General features: G+C 40.2%; 3 protein-coding genes across 3 annotated transcripts in view; all 3 read right to left on the reverse strand.

Annotated features, from left to right (window-relative positions):
* LOC134846953 (uncharacterized) overlaps window positions 1–11,362 on the reverse strand; it is a 31,411-nt gene extending 20,049 nt beyond the window's left edge. The window contains exons 1-7 of the mRNA XM_063864400.1: window positions 11,105–11,362; window positions 8,440–8,635; window positions 5,373–5,528; window positions 3,899–4,179; window positions 3,673–3,706; window positions 3,222–3,431; window positions 504–729 (exon numbers count right to left, since the gene is read on the reverse strand). Coding sequence (XP_063720470.1) covers window positions 504–729; window positions 3,222–3,431; window positions 3,673–3,706; window positions 3,899–4,179; window positions 5,373–5,528; window positions 8,440–8,635; window positions 11,105–11,106 — 1,105 coding nt within the window. The 5' untranslated portion in view covers window positions 11,107–11,362. The remainder of the gene's footprint in view (window positions 1–503; window positions 730–3,221; window positions 3,432–3,672; window positions 3,707–3,898; window positions 4,180–5,372; window positions 5,529–8,439; window positions 8,636–11,104) is intronic.
* The window catches only part of LOC134846936 (zinc finger FYVE domain-containing protein 1-like), a 436,861-nt gene that overhangs the window by 244,188 nt on the left and 171,674 nt on the right, over window positions 1–20,999 (reverse strand). The window lies entirely within an intron of this gene.
* LOC134856873 (large ribosomal subunit protein eL13-like) lies at window positions 11,688–12,404 on the reverse strand. The gene has a single exon (XM_063873167.1). It carries the CDS (start codon window positions 12,385–12,387, stop codon window positions 11,776–11,778), a length of 612 nt encoding a protein of 203 aa, XP_063729237.1. The 5' UTR covers window positions 12,388–12,404; the 3' UTR covers window positions 11,688–11,775.

The following is a 20,999-nucleotide window of genomic DNA, read 5'->3' on the forward strand; positions in this document are numbered from 1 at the left end:
GTCTACATAATTGCTAAGTGACGCAAGCCAATTATGACGAATCCTCCTATTTTGTTGCGGGTCATCTTCCCTAAAGTGCTATTTGTAATATAATAGTCTGTTAATGTCCTTAGCATTGGCTGTACTTAATAGCTGGTTATATATCAAAATGAAAACTTTCAAATTAATCACATTTTGTCGCACAATAATTACGACTTAGGTTGAAAAAAAGAGAGTTCATTTTATCACGCCTGCTTTGCTTGTATAAATACAATTTGAAAAAAAGTACTGCTAAAGAAGAGTCCTGTGAACAAAGTTTTTTATGGGAAAAAAGTCTAGTACACGATTGCAATACCCTTGTTTATCGCAAGGGTAAAAAACAATAAAATTATACCCAATCTTAAATAAAATTCACACCCGAAAAATAATAGCTCCAAACTAACAAAAATAAAAAAAATCCTGTTATCAATAATCATTGCCTGTTTTGTTTTCCTTCAATGATGATAAGAATAATTAAAACCTACAAAAAAGCTTAGTTTCATCTGCTTCGTTGACAGGGATCCCGTTGCTCTCGCCAAGGTCGCCGATACCCTCTATGATTTCCTCTGTGCGAGTGGAAGCTCCAGACTCAGCCGCCGCCTTCATATCACCCTCTGTCTTCCCTTTCAGCTCTTGGCCAATTTCTGCTGCCTTAACAAACTCGTCGTACTTCAGTGGCTCATATTTGTGTCCGTTCTCTTTCAGCCACGCCTAATAGAAGCAGCAAAATTTGTTTTACTTCAATTCATAAAACATAGCCAATGAACGCAAGTAAACAAAAAAGTACTCTCAACTTTTGAATTTCCAATAAAAGCGCATTGAAGCTCTTTGAATTTCAAGATAAATCTATGATTGACAATTTTTTTCATAAAATAAACCCGATTTAAGAAAACTGCATCAATAGTTTAAAACTTTGTTCTGCTGTGAAATCTGATAATTAAATTTCATTTTCAAAAGTTTTCGCGACTGTTACTTTTACACTTTCGCTGTTCGATAGTTGAGTTTGCCTTCCTTTTAACGAAAGAAATGACCTGAACTTAATAAAATTAAAAGTCAAACCGCGAAAAAGTAAATTTGAGCGTGAACAAACTTATTTTAAGACTTTCCTGAAAAAAAAAAACAGGCAAGAAAACCATCACGACTTATAGAAAGAGTCTTTACAAAGTTAATTGTTTCTTAGTCAAACAAGTCTATTTCGTTGTTAGAGAGCGTAATTTGTCAGCCATTCGGCAAATGAATTAAATTTAACTTAAAAGAATTCGAATGTCAAACCGCGAACAATCAAATTTAAAAAAAAAACAATTTTAAGATTTTTCCTGAAAAAAAACCATCGCGGCTGTATAAGAGTCTGAGCTATTTTCATCTATTCTAGAAACCACTAAGAAAACAGACCGCTGAAAAATTGTATTTTAACGTCAAGATACTTGTTTTTAGGAATAACATCATTTTTTTCTATCAAGTATCGTCTAGGTCTGGTTGATTCTTTTATTCAGTACTTCTTGTGCACAGATTGTTTCCTTTCTTTTGGTTAAGGCTCATTACTTCCTTAAAGCTTGTGATTTCTTCTCGTTCAAAACCCACACAGCTCCCATATTGTGCTTTTTGATAGAAGCAGGGCCACCGATTCCGGTGACTGGGTCCGCTGTAGCTTCTAAAAACCATCAAACTGTGGTTTTTCATAGTAGTGGTATGGAGTCGAAATATTCCGTTTTTGTACATCAGCTGGACAACTCAGAAAAGGCGGGAAAACAGTTAATAGTCGTGTCTATCAGCCAGTGTTTAGGAATCAGGAGCATGCTCATATGATGTGCCTGTAAGAGGAAAAAGTCCGTAGAATTTAGCTTCCAGATGTCTGGCACAGAGGCAGAGACTAGTCATTGGGGTTACTTTTCAAGGACTGGAGAAAAGGTGGGCAGTATTATTGTAAAGTTGAGGCACAGGGGACATTTTTCGGTAGGTAGCTTCGTTCAGGTGTTTTAACTAAGAGATGAGTAAACAGAGCGAATTGAATGCAGGCTGCAGCGGGCCTTGCGGTTCAGTGTTAACTGTTCCTGTTCAAAAGTTTCACTTAGGTTTTCAGTATTTAGTGAGACAGAGGGTTGCATTCATTGCAACAGCTGTGAGCGTTTATGAGTCCGAATATTAGTCCATTAAAAATTCCGCGGTATGGTTTTGCTGTTTAAATTGAACTGTTTCTTGCAGAGCAGCAAAAAAGGGTTTAATTGTTTCAAGGCAGGGGGCAAGCGCAGTAGCCTTACCTCCGATGCCTTTGAAATTCCACTGTAACTGGCGAAGACAAGATTTGTTTCGGGTTGAATTGATTGGTTCTGGGGAGACGCCCTGAGGTCGCGGTTTCTGTATCTGGGGTCATAGATGTTCGGGTAGTTGCGGGATGTGCTTCTACGCACTGTATTATAATATCGAACAGTAGAGGGTTTAATTGGAGGAGTTTTGGGTTCTGGTGTGAATTGTTGGTTATGGGTGAGGATAGTCTAAGTTGATAATAGATATTTAATGAATGGCATGAACTCAACTACGTGCAGTAGTTCCAGGTGGTTTGATCACTTGCAGTAATTGTATTGTTGGTCGATTTATCGCATTCGAATAGAGTTCACATGAGTCTAGCGGCCGAACTGTCACAATAACTGTGATTAAGAGCAGCAGACGGGTCTTTAACAAGGCGCAAAATTGAGTCGTAAAGTTGCATAAAAGTTCCCAAAACGGCCTCGAACACCCTCTCCTCAAAAACAAACTTTCCTTGTAAGCTTACCCTTCCCATGGACAGCTATTTCTTCGCACGAAAAATGGTTCAGAGACATCTGACCCGTGCGATACATGTTTTACGGTTACACGTCTTACATAGAAGCGTCTTTTGTGGAACGTTTTCCTTACGATCAGCGTATATAGTGTCAAAACATTATTCAACTTAGAATGTACGGAGGCACCAGTTATTCTTCTTTTTAAAGAAATTCCATTTGATTGATCAATGCTTTAAGCTTAACTAAAGCTGTCTGGCCACGATAAATTTGAACAGAAGCTTTCGAGTTCTTAAAAGTAATACATCTCTTACTTTGCTATGTCTCCATTTATCTCCAATCGAGAATATGTTGCGTGGAAATTAAAAGAAAAAAAAACACACCCGAATACCAAGTTCCTCCACATTTTCAATGGTCGGAACAGTAATCAAAAACTCGGAAATTTACCCTTAGATTTTCCCAGTGAGCTTTGTTCTGACAGTGATTAGTTTTGGCGGGACTCTCGTTGTAGTAGAACTTCTCGCACAACACACAGTACCATCCAGTCACTGGTACTATGAAATCCGGACCCATTATAAGGTCTGGATTGTATACTCGTACACGCCACCTCTCACCCGTGTAGTAGAGTCCTGGAAACCTCTCCGGGTCGTCCTCTGGCTAAAAGAGACAAAAACTGATTTGGACTACATTCCCTATAGGAAACCTTCTTAGCTGAGAGCAGTTATTGTATCCCTCTTCTATTTTGAGGAGTACTTGAGTTCTAGATGAAACTTAGCCTTTTTTGCTCCGGCCCTACCCACTGCAGACACTACCAGGAAGAGGGTTATCCATTTCAACGTAGCCGTTTCCACCTTGAAATGAAGCTCGAAAATGTTTCTCGAATATGCTGCTTGCTCACCTTTACGTCTTTTACGGCGTCCACTAGCACTCCGCTGAAACAATCAAATATTAAAATTTGACACTGTAAGTGACATAAAGTTTAATGTGTAGTGACAAAAATGAACTAAATTCAATGAGTCATCTAACTAGTTTCAATTTAGAAATCTCAAAAATATTCGGATAACAACTACAGCTACGACACCAAGCTTTCCCATCCCGTCAAAAAGTATTGAATATTTATGTACGTTGCGTCCTTTGATGCGTCATCATTTCCAGATTCCTCTTTTGCCATTAAACCGGCGACCTCTTCTTTTGCCTGCGGATTGCTTCGTGAACGTAAGAACTTCTCGACTAGTTCATCCATTGTAGTCCCGCTGGACTCGCTGAAGGACTGCAATTTCTTCATGACGTAGATGTGCTTCTCGTTCTTCTCTTCGTGTTCAATCTTCTCCACTGCAGATTTAAACTTCACATTGCATAATTCACACTTCCACTCCTGCTGCACTTCTGTGACAGGAGACTTCGGCTGCAAAAAATTTAAGATGAGGACTGATAAAGCTCAATACAAATATCTACAGCCACCTATCGATTGCATATTCATATTCAATCAAAGGTACTCATATTCAATCAGATGCAATCAAATGGACCACTGTTCAAGTAAAACATAGAGATCGCCTTATTTGCCGGAAACCTTTTGGCACGACGCAACACACAAGCTCTGAGATTGTATTTCTGAGAAGCTGAATTCGCTTAACTTCGAACAGTTCAATTTACTCTCATTTGGCGTCTTAATGTTATGTCTTAATGTCATTTTTCGTCTGTTATTCTTTTTTGATGACTGTAGTCGATGATTCCTTATTTACTAAGTTTTTACGCGTTTGTATAGATTTGTTATCACACCACGTACAACAAACGACACCAATTTGACGAACATAATAATTTGAAGAACTTTTATTTGTAGTTTTTATGATTATGGTCGGAACATTCTGTGTTACTTTCAGAGCAACCGGCTATCCTCGTTTGACTTTCGAATTATTATCCGCGCATGAACGAAACTGGCAAGACTTTTCATCGCAAACTCCAGTTTATGGATCTTTTCGATTTTTTTTCCAAATTAGGGCAAAATTGTATGTTTTGTCATACTTTTTCTTACATAAATAAGGGTGAAAAAAGTTGTAAATGATGTAAACCAATTCATAATGATTTTCCCACGGTGTTGACACAAAAAATTTCCAGATCGCATTTTTTATAATTAAAAGCTGTTATGTGGATACATTTGAAATCATTTCTCTTTTCTGAGTAACAGCAACAACAACAACAACAACAATAACAGTGTATCAATTCATTTACACAGAGGCGAAGCTGCGCTCCGCAAACACTAGCGAGAACACGACAAAAAGAAGCTGCAAAATGCAATAAGAAAAAGTGAAATGAATCTCGAGTTAGTAAAAATTCGACGTCTCGTATTCGATCTGCAATCAGGAGATGATGAGTCTCACGCATTAACCACTCACCATGGACGCTTAATTAATTACAATAGCCACAAAAAAGCAGAGAACAGATTTTCTGAAACTTCGAATGCTACAGATTGAGATCATAGCGCAAATGCCACCAAACAAGTGAATACTTTTAATCAACGCGTTTATTTGCGAGTTAGGTTCGTACTAATACACTGCTCACAAGCTCGCAATGTAAATATGGTTTATGTTTCTCACTAACCTTTGTCTTGCTTGGACTTCTTTCTCGCTGACTGCGGGCCCTAGATCGGCTCCGGTTAGACGAGGACCTGTCTCTGCCTCGAGAGAACTCTCGTCGATTAGGTCCGAATCGATCACCCTTAGAACGAGATCGACGTCTGGGTGGTGACCGATCCCTCTAAAATAAGAGGAAAATCGGTTTTTATAACATTTCCTAATCTCAAGCTTATATAACATCATTCTACGTCGAACAAAATTTCGACTACAATTGAGAAATAGTCAAATCAATCTGTTTAATTTTTCATGAAGCTAATAATTCATGAAGATAAATTGTCGGTTCTTCGCTTTTTTTTAGCAAAAAAGGACCAATTGAGCATTCCCCTCATTCCCGCGTGGCATGTTGACAATCGTTTGAAATTAGTTTCAACGCAGAGGCGAAGCGGAGCTTCGCACCACTTGCGATTTAACGCTATCATAAAAAAAAACATGTTGACAATGTTGAAAAAATTAAGTGAAAGCTGGAGGTACGTGTTTGATATTTTGAATTTGTTTTACCGATGCGGGACGAAATACGTAATTTAAAAAATTGACTTTGCCCAAAAACTTAGTAGGTTCTCTTCTAAAATAAGTAATAGTGAAAAGATTTTGGAACTTTGCCGAAGACAACATGTTTCTTACAAAAAATTAAGGAGTAACTGCTTCTAAAAAAAACGGTCTAAAAATTTCTAAAAACGGTCAAGTTCAAAGACTCGATTTTCTAAAGAATGCAAAAAACAAGTCGTGGTCGGTAAAAAAGAGAAGACTAGAATAATCGGGTTTCTCGATTGAACACTTAACATGAGAATTGGCACGGTATTTTTCGAGTTAGTCAAACAAACTTCCGAAAAACGGTCAGTTTCAAAATTTTCACTTGTTGGAAGGTCATACCTTTTTTCTTAAAAAACTGAGCGCATCAAACTATGGAGATAAGCTTTTAACAACCTCCTGTGTCGATTCAACCAATGATATCAGATTTGGCGGAATAGTTATCGAGAAAAGTCCACAAAATGGCCAAAAAATCAGAAAGTTAACATTTCCGAGAATCATGACTTAGTTTTAAAAATTTGGGCGTAGCCATTTATGCAGAAGAGATTCATTCAAACTCTCCTTTCAATTGAACCCAAAAATCCAGTTTGGCTGGGTAGCTCACGAGAAAAAACGAGAAGGTAAACAAATCAAATTTTTGACTTTCCTGAAAAAAATTTGGTCGTACTCGCATATGCAAAGGAGCTTCACACAACACGTTCTTTGGATTGAACCCAAAATCTCAGATATGCGAGGGTATTTTTGGCACAATTCAAAAAATTTAGAAAACAGGATTTAAAAAGTGACATTTCCGAGGACGATAACTATTTGTATTAAAAAATTGGAAGTAGCCGTTAATTTAGGAAAGCTTCTTACTACCCGTTATCTCCACTGAACCCACAACCTCAAGTTTGGGAAGTTAGTTTTCGAGAAAAGCCAAAAATATTCAAAAAAGTCCAAAAAATCCTGTATTAAGAGGGTCATAAATTTATACTTAAAAAAGTTTCAGCGTAGCCACTCAGAGGGGAGCTTTTCAAACTCGTTCTATTCAATGAAACCAAAATTTTAGATTTGGTAGGTTAGTTTTTGAGAACCCCTACAGATTTTGTCGAATGCTATAGACAAAGGTGCAAAACAAAAAGAGATCAGGTGAGTATGAAGGCACACAAGAAGGTAAAAGATCTTGCTGTGGATACCTTTTTTGAAAATTGGTAGCTCTTTCAGAAAAAAACTTAATTAGTAAACTTGAAAATCCTTGAAAAAATAACTTGATAACAAAGGCGACAAACATTGGAACGAAACTTGTTAAGCCCAAAAAAAACTGTTGTCATAACAACTTTCATCAAATTTATAAGTTTTTACGACCTATCCAAACTGAAAAACATAATTCCAAACGGATATATTCTGCCCTCGAAGTTACGCAAAATAAGTTGACTAATTCGACATAACAAAAACTGAAACTGTTTGAATCACCAGCGGATTTAGGAAGGCGGAGGCCCCCCTTCAGGGATTCGACCCCCTGCCGACCCAAAGGTTTCCCCCTTTGTACTATTCTGAAATAATTTCTTTTTGGCCGACTGAACCTAAAATTTTTCTTAAGGCGCCAAAATAATCTAACTTTAAGGGGGAAGCGCGCGCCAAAAAAAAACCAGTTTTTGGTCAACATTTTCCAAAAAGTGCCTGAAAACGCCTTTTGTGGCCTATTTTTTCAGCGGCGCAGAAAATTTGGTCAAAATGGGGGGTCTTCATAATGATTTGGGAGAGCTCAGAAAATCATTTAGGTCGACCTAAAAATAAGGTCGACTAAATTTTGAAATTTTTCCGAGAACCCGCACCCCCCCCCCAATTAAACCAATAAAAATCCTACCAGATATAAAATGGCGTTTAAAAAAGGGAAATTGAACCGACAGAAACTAAGACGAAAACAAGGAACCCGAAAAAAAATTTTGGAAAGATAATTACAACCTGAAACGAACTAATTACTAGCTAAGTGATAGTACGTTTAATTGAATATTCAAGAAATGGAGCATGTCAGATGAAAGATCCTCGAGAAGTAAACATACTGCGGACAAAGTTGTTTACTTATCGCAAGGGTAATGATATGGAGCCATGAGCAGATTCCTCAATGAATGTAGAAAAACAAAAGTCACTATATCAAATCACAAAAAATTTTTCAGAGTGAAAAAATCAATAAAACTGATGCATATAAAGCCTACTTTATACGCCGAAAAAATCAATAAAACTGATGTTTATAAAGTCGACTTTTTAAATGACAAAAATTGGCATTGCATACAATATTAGGGAATACAATTTTTCTCGATATAAATTAACCTTAAGTCGGTTGCGTGCTATGAACATCAACCATCTGCTTGCGTTTGATAACGTCTTTTCTAGCGTTTTACCGTTTTTGCTTCGGGGATAGCCTAATTGGTTTTTACGGGGGGGGGGGGGGGGTGGTGGCTGTTTGTTTTGTCGACGAAGGATGAAGCATCAAATTTTTAAAGTGGAAAGAACACTTCCATTACCACTCTGGGTCTTCCTGGTGAATCCCTCCGATATCGATCTCTCTGATTTGAATCACCTCTTCCTCTGTCATCTAACCCTCGCCTGCCGCCATCATAGCCCATATGACGGTCTCGACCGTATGAACCTCTGTTACCTCCTTCGCCACGACTATTGAGAGCCTCTTGCACTTCTCTTCGGTTCATGTCCAAAGTCCTCCTTGAAAACAAAAAAAAGATTTACTCTCATGCTTGAAACTTTTTTCCCTTCTATTTTGTCGTCAGATTGCGTAATCTTATGATTTTGCAAGGTGTTCTTTTCCATAGTTTATATTTTTCCCAACGCGGCTTCCTTCTTAAAGAATGGAAAATAGAAGCTTCTAAAATTATGAGGGTTTAAGCCAGGTTGGCCAGGAAAAATCAGGATCGAATCAATCTTTCTCTAGGGGAGCGATGTCACCAACAAAAGCAAGAACTGCTAGTCTTTACACAATTCGGAAAACGAGTCACGTCGTAAAGCCAGTCGCTTCATTTATTGGCATATGGTGCAAGTAACACATTCAGATTTTTCACTGAATGAATGAGTCATTGAAAATTAAACGACAGGATCTGAACTCTCAAAGTCACGGTCAGGGAAACACAATGAGGAAAGATTTAGTTTTCAATATTTATGAGTTATTGAATTTCTTATCGCTTCTGCGTCACAAATGGTTTTAATCGACCGTGGCTTTTCTGCCCATGTTCAGAGAATCCACATACGTTATTTCAATTAACCGACCGCTCTTTGATTTATCAATTATTTCACTGTTTTCAATTATTTCACAATTATTTCAATTGATGAATCAATTATTTCACTGTTTTTTGGCGATTAGGATGAGTACTGTTTGAGTGAACAACATGTCATTTCAACCATTACTTTGTTCAGAGAATTGAAAGGGAACTTTGTTTTCGGGTGTTTTAGTTTTTTGTTTTCCATGCAAAATCAGGTACAACAAATAATCATCAGAACGCGTCGAGTGATATATCATATTCAACCGTTTTCAGTCGTGATTTGAGCAACATTTAAAAAATTTCAAAGTTGTCCCAGTGTCAAGAAAAACCGGTTCTAAATTTTTTTTCGCTTTTAGTCTTCTTATTTCGAGCGATTAAAGCAAGCGAGCAGTTCTATTATAGAAGGATAAGCCATGAAACTTATCTTTTCCTCCAGTAAGAAAAATGAATTTTTAGGGCCGTTTTTAGAATTTTTTTTTTTGAATTTAGAATTTTTTACTTGTCATTTTTCGACAAAAACCGTTGCCCGATTTGCTGATCTTTCTTCGACTGTCGAATAGGCCTAATTTTCAAAATTTCGTCAGATCCTTTCATCACACTACGCACTAAAAACAACTAGTTTGAAAAGAAAACATGAAACAATAACGCAATTTTTAAGAAAATGGTAGGAACCTTCTGTGCTACTTTGCACAGCAACCGGATATCCTTGTTTTTTATTTTGGCGTGGAGATTATTACTACTTGATCATTTCTGCTAAATTTTTGAGATTACAATCGGAGAACATCGGATGCGGCAAATTAGAAAAACGAAAACGGACCAGCGTGTTAAAGAAAATCGCCATTTAGGGTGACTGTTGATCCATACGTGCGATCATGTCAGCTCAAGAAATTTGGTAGCAAACTGGCAATTCGCCAGAGAAGCAAAAACCCTAGATCTACTCGGCAGCCAAGTTCAGTTTTTTTATTCGGTCATCGTGCATCGGTTTGAACATCAAATGGCTGGACGATCGTTTGCATTGCATTTTCATAGGTCAGTTTCTGAATCAAAGCAAACCAAGTGGTGGGCGAGGTTGACTCAGACAAAATTCGACGTCTTTTAATTGTCAAGAAAGTCGATCTCGTCACAGGCCAGAAAAGCCATCTTTCGAATTTTTCGGCTTTGAGGGTAACAGCTTTGAATTGCTACAGCATATGATTGGTCCAGCAGGTTGCAATCTTTAGCTCGGCAGCAACGCAACAGATTTTTGACAATGTTCCATCTGGGTCGAGCTCTAGGAAACAACGATGAAAGGCGTTATATTCGCTAAAAGTTAGGAGGCACTATTGGGTTTCAAAGCAGGCAAAAACTCACCCGCCCAGTCACATATCAGGGTTGCCATGGGTTTTCAACAAAATTTTTCCGCGACATCCATGATATTGAAAGACGTTTTCAGTTATTCTCCATGACATTTTCCTTGAAATTTAGTGTAGAAATTCAAAAACTTTGCAGACAAAATGTTCGCATAGATTTGGCAGAGAGAATATTACATGCCGAATTTATACCAAACGAGCAAGAAGAAAAAAACTTGTTCCCTTAACTTGAGGAAAAAATATTCCAATTTGAAATTCCTCTCCATTCCAATTTGAAAACTCCTACTAATCCATAACGTCAATAACACTGGCAACCCTGCAAATTGTCCCAAAAACTGACAAACATATCTTTGAAAACTGTCAGTTTAGAAAAGAAATTTTCGACAACAGACTACTATCCAAAATTAAACACATATTATAAAAATTCTTGCTGCTCTCGAAGATTCTAAAGAAAATACCGAAGATTGAAAAGCAATCATACGACAAGAAATGAAACTTAGTGCGCTCATCAAAATTAGTTTTTGCAAGTATAAAGCACAAAATGAGATAAAGTTACAAAAACTACTCACATGTACAGCTAAGCTGCATCAGTTTCGCTGCTCCAACACATTCCGACGATTTTCCGCTCCAGATTGACAGATCTTCGAATATAAATAGCAACGCAGCATACCAGCTAAAATAATAAGGTGTTTTCACGTCAATACAAACCTCAGTAAAGTCAACTCATGTTCTCGCTTCAGCCGAGCAATTTCTTCTAGCTGTCTCAACCTTTCTTCTTCAACTCGAAGTAAATGACTGCGATCATATCGAGGAGCGTCGAGTAAAGCAGAACCGCGGCTTGATCCGGCATACCCCTCTTGAAGATCAGGAACATCACGAGGTCTTTTAGCTGCCGAATTTGAATACGCATAAGCTTCTTCTCCCCTTTCATCGTAATTGGATCTTTTAGTAGGATTGCCTGACGGGTAGTTGTCTCTGTAATTAGAAGAGCGACCTCCGTAATCATTAGACGAGCCATAAGAATCCCTTCCTCGGTTGCCATCATTGTATCTGCTATTGTACATATTCCTGAAAACTTTGTACTATAACAACTCTTGCGTATATATTTCTTGCTGGCAATGATTTGTGCTCTTATCAATATATGAAAAAATATCAAGGTCGGATGCGTAAATTTACCAATTTAGAACAAACAATTGTATAAACACATCACAGAAATTCCGTAGAAGGCCCGTAGTGAAGCTTAGGCTTTCGAGGCTTCCTCCTTTTCCTTCCTCTTTTTCTCTCGTCGTCCAAACAGCCTGGCGTCTGCACGCGCTCTTCGAAGTGCCTGGTAGGCAACAAACTTTTTTTCCTCATCCGTGACAAGTCTTGGAGCCTCCGCAACTCCCTTGTTGCTGATAGGCATTATCTTACCCTTATGCTGTACATGGCCCTCAAACGAAAGGCCCTTTTTCTCTCGCTTTTCCTTGTTCATAGGAATAACGGTAACGTGAGCTAGGTATTCCTTAAGTCTTTCCTTGTTGCGGTCAAGACCCTCCTGACTTTTGTTAGTCCTGCGCTTGTCCAAAGCGATGCCAATTGCTCGGGCATAAAGTGGTGTCAAACCAGCAGCCAGGATTTCGGCTCGCGTAAAACCTCGTCCCTCGCGGAGCTTGAAGTTGTATCGACGCGTAGGGCAAGACACAGCAGGCTTAAGTGATCCCTGAGCAGGTCTCAATCCAAGCTTCTTTGATTTTTTAACTCGGTTGACATGACGCCTCCACTTTCGGGCTGGCTGATTGAACCAAGTTTTAACTCGTCCCTGCCAATGTTTTCTCAGGTGTACAGATGCTAACTGGTTGTTATGCTTCATATTTTAGGTCTGAAATAAAAGCTTATCAAATGCTGAATGATGCAATGAATTCAATTATTCGAATTATACGTATTAGTTCAAGAAAAAATATCTTAGTTTTTGGACAAGCGAAATAATTTCAATCAGTGTGGAAATTACACTGAGGCGAGGCGGAGCTTCGCACCACTTGCGATACAACACAATCATGAAAGCATAAGCCCAAAAAACATGAAAACGTTTTTTAAAAATTAGATGAACCAAAATTTTCGTGTGTCGATGAAGTGCCCAGCTTAAGCTATGGGTACGTCTTTGACATTTTTTTGAATTTTTTTATACTGATGCTTGTAACATTCGCCCGGAAGAACATACCGACGGAAAATAACGCTAGGTCCTAAAACGACTGGCTAGCGTCTAAACACAGTTTCACATGCTTGAAACTGTCTCTACCAAAGCCAGATCAATGTGTGGTCCATTAAAATCGGGTCGACAAAGTCATTACTAGTTAAGGCTACCGGCCAACCCACGCAAGTTAACTTAAACACAAGCGAAACTAGTGAGCTCATGGCTGGGTCTCAGTATCCCCAGACCACGAGGTCACTCCTAAATACATATTACTATTGTTTGTGTTCAAGAGATAAAAATCATCATATCCATCGGAGATGGATCAACCATTTTCTATGGACTCCTAGCTTCTCATTATCTGATGTTATTTAAATCAATTCATGACATTCCAAGAATCTAAAAATTGTTGATATTCATTATTTAATTTTTATCAAGAACCTTCCGACTTCTTGAATCCGGTCGAGGATCTGTCTTGTTGACTACCAGGAAGGGTAGCAGAATCCTCTAAAAAGCCCTACTGATTCTCGGGAATTGCTCCGTAACTATTTTAGCTGCACACTCGTTACAATTCGGAGTGCTCTTGTGCTATTATTTTCGACTATAATTTCTGTCGTCTCTCGTCAGTCGCACGTCTGTTTTGTATCAGCGAAAATCATTGTTCTGATTTTCGCGGCTTTTCAGCCCTCGCGAAAAAAAAAGATCACGTGTCTTCTTTTCGAACGATTTTTTTTTTAAAAAAGCATGTCAGTCCAAAATGACCCTTTCCAATCCGTTGATTTTGTCAAATAAGACCGTTAATCATGGAAACTGCTCCTTCGTACAGTTGAACTACAACCATTTCTTGGCAACATTCTGGTCGAATGGCACAACTCCCCAGACAGCCCCGGTCAATGTCCTCATTGAACTGCGAGTAACTCATCAAAATGGTACAGTGTCATCGAACAGAATTTTCAAAATGCACAAAAGAAATTTATCCACATTATACGGATTCACTATGTGCTACAAGTGGTATCATACTACATGGCCAAAGCCTTCTAACATTTTTCACTACTCTGCACATGAGGATATAATTAGATAATATTTGCTTTCTGACTTCCATTGCCAGTTCCCAATTGAAACGTTTCTCCAGGACAGTCCTGCCAACCAGCAAAGTAAAATTATCCAAACATGCTTGTTGCTTTGGAAAATCTAGTTGTTATTGGTCCTGAATAATAAAATTAAAAAACGCGGTATCTGGAAGGAGCAATGAAATAATCTCTTTCATCAAGACATTACTTAAGTCTTTCATATTACAACAAAGTGAACAGTCATTTTACTTGTCTAAAAACAATCATGCAGGCTGGAAACAATTGTATATTTTTTCAACTCAAGTCTTTCTAAACATATAGTAAGTATCTCTAAAAACACTAGCTAAATACATAATGCAACTTTATAAATGCAACACATTTCAAACACAAAAAAACCTAAAAATTTTTCTTTCATCAACTTTTGTGTTCAAGCTTAGTTGGTTGGTTCCTCATTTGAGTTTTTCTCGCACATAACGTTTTTAAGTTTTAATCTCTTCTTCTTTGTTGCTCCTTTGTTCCTTTTTCTTTTTCATTTCTTGTCGTTTGGAAAATCTCAAACTTCTAAATTCTTCTTATCTCTCTTTTGCGTCTTGTCTATTGTCTCTGCTCCATCTCCTCCTCCTGTGATATCGACTCTGCACTCTCGATCTCTGTGTCTTGTATCACATCAATGGCCATTCTGACGCTGTTGGAGCCAGTCCTCCAACACCTCTGCTCTTCTGTCCTTTAATTGCATCAAGGTAGAGGATCTACATAGTTTCCCTATTTCCGCAGAAGCTGTTGTGGAGGCACAACGTCACATTTCTCTCCAGATCTTCTTTCAATAATTTTTCTTTTTCTCTACCATCGCAATGAATCAGTTTGAACGTCCTCTTCACTGCGGTATTTACTGCATTCCGATGTGTCACGAAAGCTTGGTTGAAAGATTGAAAGATGAAAGCTCCGATGTGTCACGAAAGATCCTATGTTCAACTGGTACGAACTGTATACTCTGCATGTGCTATGACAGATGCTTTTTGGCATACTCGTACACGCTTGTAGTCATGTTGGCTCTGACCCATGGCATCAGTCTCCTTCTGGCCCAAATCTTCTTTACTTCCATCGGAGTGATCAAGATTTTGCACATTGTCTCAAAAAGATCTAAGTTTTTTAGACAATCGAGTTCTTCCAACTGTTCTTTGGTCGGTGCTTCCAGTCGAATAATCTCATTAAAATGAATTTTCAGCCATCTAATCGCCATCATAACTCAAACTATCAAAATTGTTACGGGCTGTGATGAGTCTAGTAAACCCATGGAGAGCAGCTCTCCGGAATCCCATATCAACACCAGATTACTTCGCCCAGGATACCACCATGTTTGTAGCAAATAATGGCATGCGAACTTATCTTGTTCAACATGATGCTTCTTCATTTTCGTTTTCCTGACGCCTCCACCAGTGGTTCCCTGGAACTGCGGCAAAAGTCTTACAGAGTATTTTGTAATTTTTTTTACGACATTCTCACAAGTCTTACCCATTTTGGCACTGAGAAATCTTGATCTACTATCGGCCTTGTGCTTTTTACATTCACTACTACGAAGTGTACTGGATATTGGCTTTTACACATCGGATCAATCGTCGATTCTACTAGGTATCTAGCTCCAGATGGTCTGCGATAAGTTTCACTCGGCCTGATTTTCATCTCCACTTTTTTGCTTCTCCATTTTCTGATTTGCTTCTGTTCAGTTTGTAATACTCCCGAAAACACTTCTACACTGATGGCTGTGACCGACTCAAGTTTTTGATCTAGATTCAATAGTGACTCCAAACAATCAAAACATGCTGTAGGACCCTAGTGCAGTCACTAGATTCACTTCAGTTCCTCCATGACAATCTGCGAGTAGATCTCTTTCAGTTTTCGTTTTCATCGCTACATTTCCAAACAGTATCGTCAGTTGCTTATGCTGTCTCGCAAGTGTTTTCACGCAGTCAGGACCCCCACACATATGGCCTTCTCGTCCGCAGACTTTCGCCAGACAGCTACCAGGTTTAACCCAGTCTTCTGGTCCCAGCGAGGCAACTGCACACTTTTCTCTCGGTTGCTCCTAGAGGCTGTAGCAATCAAGTTGTAGATGATGTTGAGGTCGCACAAATTGCAATCTGCATTTAATTCTCTCTGTACATCCTGCGTCATTCACAATATCGAATCAGCATCTGGACACGTGCACCATTATGGCTTCATTAACTCCCACACTACCATCAGGCTTGTTCTCAGTAACTCATCTGAGAATCTCAACACAAATTCCAATCTGTTGTCAAATTTTGGTATGGAAGGTGCAGTCACCTCTACTTCCAACACAAGCCCCAGTTTGACTGGCGGAGTTGCAATACTTCTTTTCGTCTATATCCTCGACAACCAGAATCTCGACAACACAGCTTGTTCATAATCGAATTAACAATCACATATGTCCTCCATGATGAAAGGATTATATGCCTTTCCAACAATTCCCGACAAATAGCGGTATGACTTATTTCTGATGGTTCATAGTAATCACTGGACTTCAGCAGTAACCCCTTCGATTCTTCCGTGAGCATAAGCTCCTTATTTGAGATTCTTCTGACTTGGTCGATCTTCTTCAAGGATTCCAGTTCCACAGGTTTTTTCATGTACGCACGCTTGGCTTGCTTTGGTGAATATCCAGCAGCAATTGTAAAAGCAAGGTTTTTGCTAGGTTACTGTCTTCTCTCAGTATCTTGGCACAGTTATTCAGCGCTGGTACCGACATTTGCTCCAACATGAACCGGACGAAATAGAGAGCGTCTCTCCGTTTCGCCCACGGTACCGCCGCTCTTTCACAAACCATAAGGTCTCTCAAACTCGTCATCAAGAGCACCTTCTCTTCTTTCGACCTTTTCCTTTCTTCCGAGTCATACTCTTCCATCGTCAGTCCCGTCTTACACCAAGCAAGTTTGAGTTACATCCCAGTTTTGACGTACGGTATTGCTATTAGAGCATGTATTTTTGGAGTGCTGCGCATTTCTTCTTCAAAATGACGTAGTACTACTACTCTCTACGGTAAGCTTATCAAATGATCCACCGTTTCCGTGTGCATTTCTGAAGAGATCAATAAGGTGTCCTCTAGCTGAAGTCCTGTATTCCCTGATCTCTATGTATTCACCGGCGGGCTGGTCTATCAAGACTGTGTCCGATATTGTCAATCGGTTATATTCCACTGCGGTCAGCTGTCCTATGACGCTTCCCTTTCCGTGACTCATGCATGACGCTTTAAAATCGCGAAAGGTACTCTCACCACTGGCTGAGTATTTCCATTTCTAGCGTAGCTCCACTAAGAGTGGCGGCCACTCCTTTTGGTCTTATAGCTGGCTAATCTTAATACTGCAATGAGGCACCATAATGACACCATCGTTGCAACGGTCATCGTTTTGGATATGCCATGCAATCTGTCATCGCCTTGCCCCATACCAATGACCCCTTTGACTTGCTTTCGTTTAGCTGAGTTGGCAGCCTTCGTTGGAGGATCAGAATCCATTTTTGTCTTTTCAGTTTTTCTTAACGTTACTTTGTTGCCCAAATTCATCTTCAAATCACTGATCTTGTCAATCACCATCTTCGAGCGCATCGTTTCCTTTCGAGTTCTAGACAGGTATACCACTTCCTCGTTGCTTCCTTGTTGCATCACCTTGATCGGAAATTTCGCCTCATTTTCATCAGTGGCCGAACCAAATAGCAAATTGCTAATTCTCCCTTCCCATTCGTCCAATTTTTCAAGGATTTTGCGCATCAGTGGTCTGTTGAGACCTCTTTTCAACATCGAATGGGTCCCGTAGCATTGCGCTACTGTCCAGACTTTCTCCATAACATCAACTCTGTCCATACCACCACCTGTTTATTTCTAATGATCTCTGTCGTGAGCTTCCCAGTTTTCTTCCGGCAGGGTTCTTAAAAAAAGTACCTGGGCTGCGCCTTCTATTCTTCTCCTGCGCGGAGACTCCAATTAAAGTTTCTTTTTTAGTAATTTAAATCTTGCCAGAAGTGCTGCAAAATATGGGCTGCAATCATAAAGGTTGAGGGAGGCTCCAGCGTAGAAGTTTCATCTTCCGCTGGTTTCGTCGGCCCTGCCAACATTTCTGATCCTTCTTACGCTTCTTCCAGGAAGTTATAAGGCTTTATCTTTCCCGCTTGTTCAGGATCCTGTTCGATTGGATCATCCGGTTGGATCATCTTATTCCTCCTCGTCTTCTCAATATCATTCTTCCTTGACCCTGAGGGTCCTTGCTCATCGTTCCTTGTTTCGATTGGAAGCTTTGGCACGCCTAGTTTACCTGCTGACCGGTCTTCACGCCCTACGTGTTTTATCACCATTTCTTCACAACCGAAGGGCGCTAGAGCAGTCCTAGTCAGCAGTTCCCCAGTTATTGCCAATTCAGGTCTCACAATCGTCATTATCAGTGCAGCTTCTTGCAAGTCTGCTCTGCCTCTCACGGCACATGGCGCCAGATTCAACTTGGCCCATTCGTCCTCGAATGTTTCAGGTATCGGAGTGGCTGCGTTGCTCATCCTTCTCCTCGTTGACTCATCCACGTTTGCAAATTTCGTGTACTGCAGCGCGGCAGCATTTCTGCCTTCAAAGCACGGGTCCATTGATTCGGTGAACTTTGCCAAACTTTTTACGTTGGTTTTGAATGCTTTTAACCTGGGAGTGGGTAGTACAGAGTCTGCTCCGAGTAACGTCCTCCGAATTGAGGGAAATTCGAGTATTTTTTACCCTGTAGCATTTTGTAATCGAACCAGTCTTCGGTTTCTTTTGTCAATTTTTGGTATGAGGCTATCAGTCGAGGTGCTCTGGTTGTTTCGCCATCCTTTTTGTCGTAAGGTCTCTATTTCCAGAGCTTTGGGAACACTTCGATATGCCCTCTGTCCATTTTGCACATTCGATCGCCGAAGTGATTAATGAAATTTACTGCTATCATATCTGGCTCTGATATTTTCGCAAACAGCAAATCTTCGCTCATCGATTCGCGTAGCACATTCTGCTCGCACCAATTGAGTGTGCTCAGGTCTACTACTAAATTGAGGTTCAGGTGCAACACCGACTTTCTATAGGCTCCCATTTTTGCGTCAGGGAACGCGAACGTCACTGCTGGACTGTATATCACCGTCACAATCTCGCTGACACCCCTGATCAGTGCTAGGTCATCTACTCTCATAGCCAGGCGTAAATTGGTAAGAAGGGGCATGCCTCCCGCATAACGTCGCACGTCCTCTTTTTATTCTATTGTCTTGATTTCTCCGGTGCCGAAGCGATTCTGTTGTAGCAAGTATTAGATCAGAGTATGTCTTAGATCCCGAATTTTACCCAAGAGGCAGTAGACCTATTCGCGTTGAACTTTTTCTTATTCTCCCTCATCTGCACGCGGTAGCCGGTTAAAGTTATCAACTCTCACAATTTTCCATGCATTATCACAATCAATGCAAGGAGTCCATCCAGTAGGAGACTTTGCATTTCTTCGGTCGACAGCACTGCTGGTCCTTCTCTAAAATTTTCTGCTCCGAACGTCACGATCAGTCCCATGATCACTACGACAGATAATCCCGTATTGGCCTTGAGGAATTCCCATATTAGACGCGGTCCATCCTGTTCCCAACTCTTCCAACATGCTATTCGTCCTCTCAAAACCTTCTTTTACCCGCATGTTCTTTTCCAGAATGCCTTGAGTGTCACCAGGCACATCCTGCCTATGAACTCCGCTGACTTCTCTCCTTCGTTTTCCGCCAAATTTAATTCTCTTACCAGGTAAGCGTCTATCTTGGTGATCAACGGTGGGCCCCGCTCGAACGCGTGTATGCCTAATGCTGCTCTCTGAGGAGTCAAACCAGCCACTTGTTTGCCTCCGGTTTCGTTCGCAAAACCATAGCTTTCAAGTGAGCCTTCGTTTCCTTGGCGTTCTGCCTCTTTGGTTTTTCCTTCTCATCAAACACCAACCGTCTCAACCTTATGTCATTAGACATCTCACCTATCATTTGATGATCATCATCGATTCCTGGCTTCATCTTGAGCTGCCGGCTGAAATTAGGCAGTTCCAATCCCAACACTTTGTCCAACGCAAGCGTGTGGAATGAATGATCTTTCATTCCTCTCATGGCGCTTGATATATCTGACCACAACGCAGGCAATTCTGACCGAAGAGGTCTGAGACTCCTCGCCTCCAATTCGTGATTTGGGAAGAGTATGATCACATCACTTTTCTTTTCTGAGAGGAGCGCTATCTTTGCATACACAAACTTCAATCCATCCGGGAGTTGTGCATATACCAGAGATAAGACAAACACTGAGGTTGGCGTTTTTTTTTCTGGAATCCGCCTTCCCTTAAAACGTTCATGAATTTGCCCATGGACTCCAGAATGTCTTTGATTGCTGGCCACACCGTATCTTCCTCGTTTGTTGGCTCTTTCAGTCTGCTCAGGAGACCTCTGCTGTGCAGGTGATCATTATTGCCGGCAAACACGATTGTTATCGGATTCATTTCGGTTCGTCGTTGAACCCCAATTGCCATTGATGTGGATTGCATGCACTCCAGGTCGGTTCCCTCCAACATTATCACATTGAGCCAAAACAAGGATTAAGAGATGCTCACGAATTCCGAGCTCGCAATCACTAGTTTCTTCGCATTTCTCATCTCTGCTTTGTCGTACACAGCGGAGATGATCTCGTCTATTCTGAATCTCAGTTCACCGTATCGTTCAGCATCGCCTTCTTGTTACCTGCTTTGGATACGCTCTTTCCTTCACATGAGCTGGGGGCGCTCGCATTTGCTTAAACATTTTCACATGTTGCCCCGTTGGTGGTCTACTTGTCAAGAATCTTCTCTAGTTTGCTCGCTGTGATTCTTCCGTACAACTTGCAATGTTCTAGCATTCACAGGACGCATGGTGTTGTTTGACGGCAGTCCCGCAAGGTCAGCAAACCGTAATACTATCGTAGAGCTGAAGTTGATCCCTGCTGCTATCAATCAGTCCACTCCTACGATTGAGTACAGTCTAATTACTGACAGTCTCGCGCCATTCAGCGTTCTCATTGCATCAGCTGCAAATATTACTGTTCGAAGGTTCAAATTCATCAAACCTTGCTTGTAAATGAGCCGAAAATGTTGATCTCGACCATATTAAGGAACTCCTCTCTGGACGTCGCTCTTCCCTGCTCGTAGACGACGTCGTCTGGAGGTG

Source organism: Symsagittifera roscoffensis, chromosome 1 (assembly GCF_963678635.1).
Source record: "Symsagittifera roscoffensis chromosome 1, txSymRosc1.1, whole genome shotgun sequence".
NCBI lineage: Eukaryota > Metazoa > Xenacoelomorpha > Acoela > Convolutidae > Symsagittifera > Symsagittifera roscoffensis.

Coding starts and splice junctions, on each gene's coding strand:
- LOC134856873 (XM_063873167.1), bottom strand. CDS start 12,387: ATGAAGCATAACAACCAGTTAGCATCTGTACACCTGAGAAAACATTGG.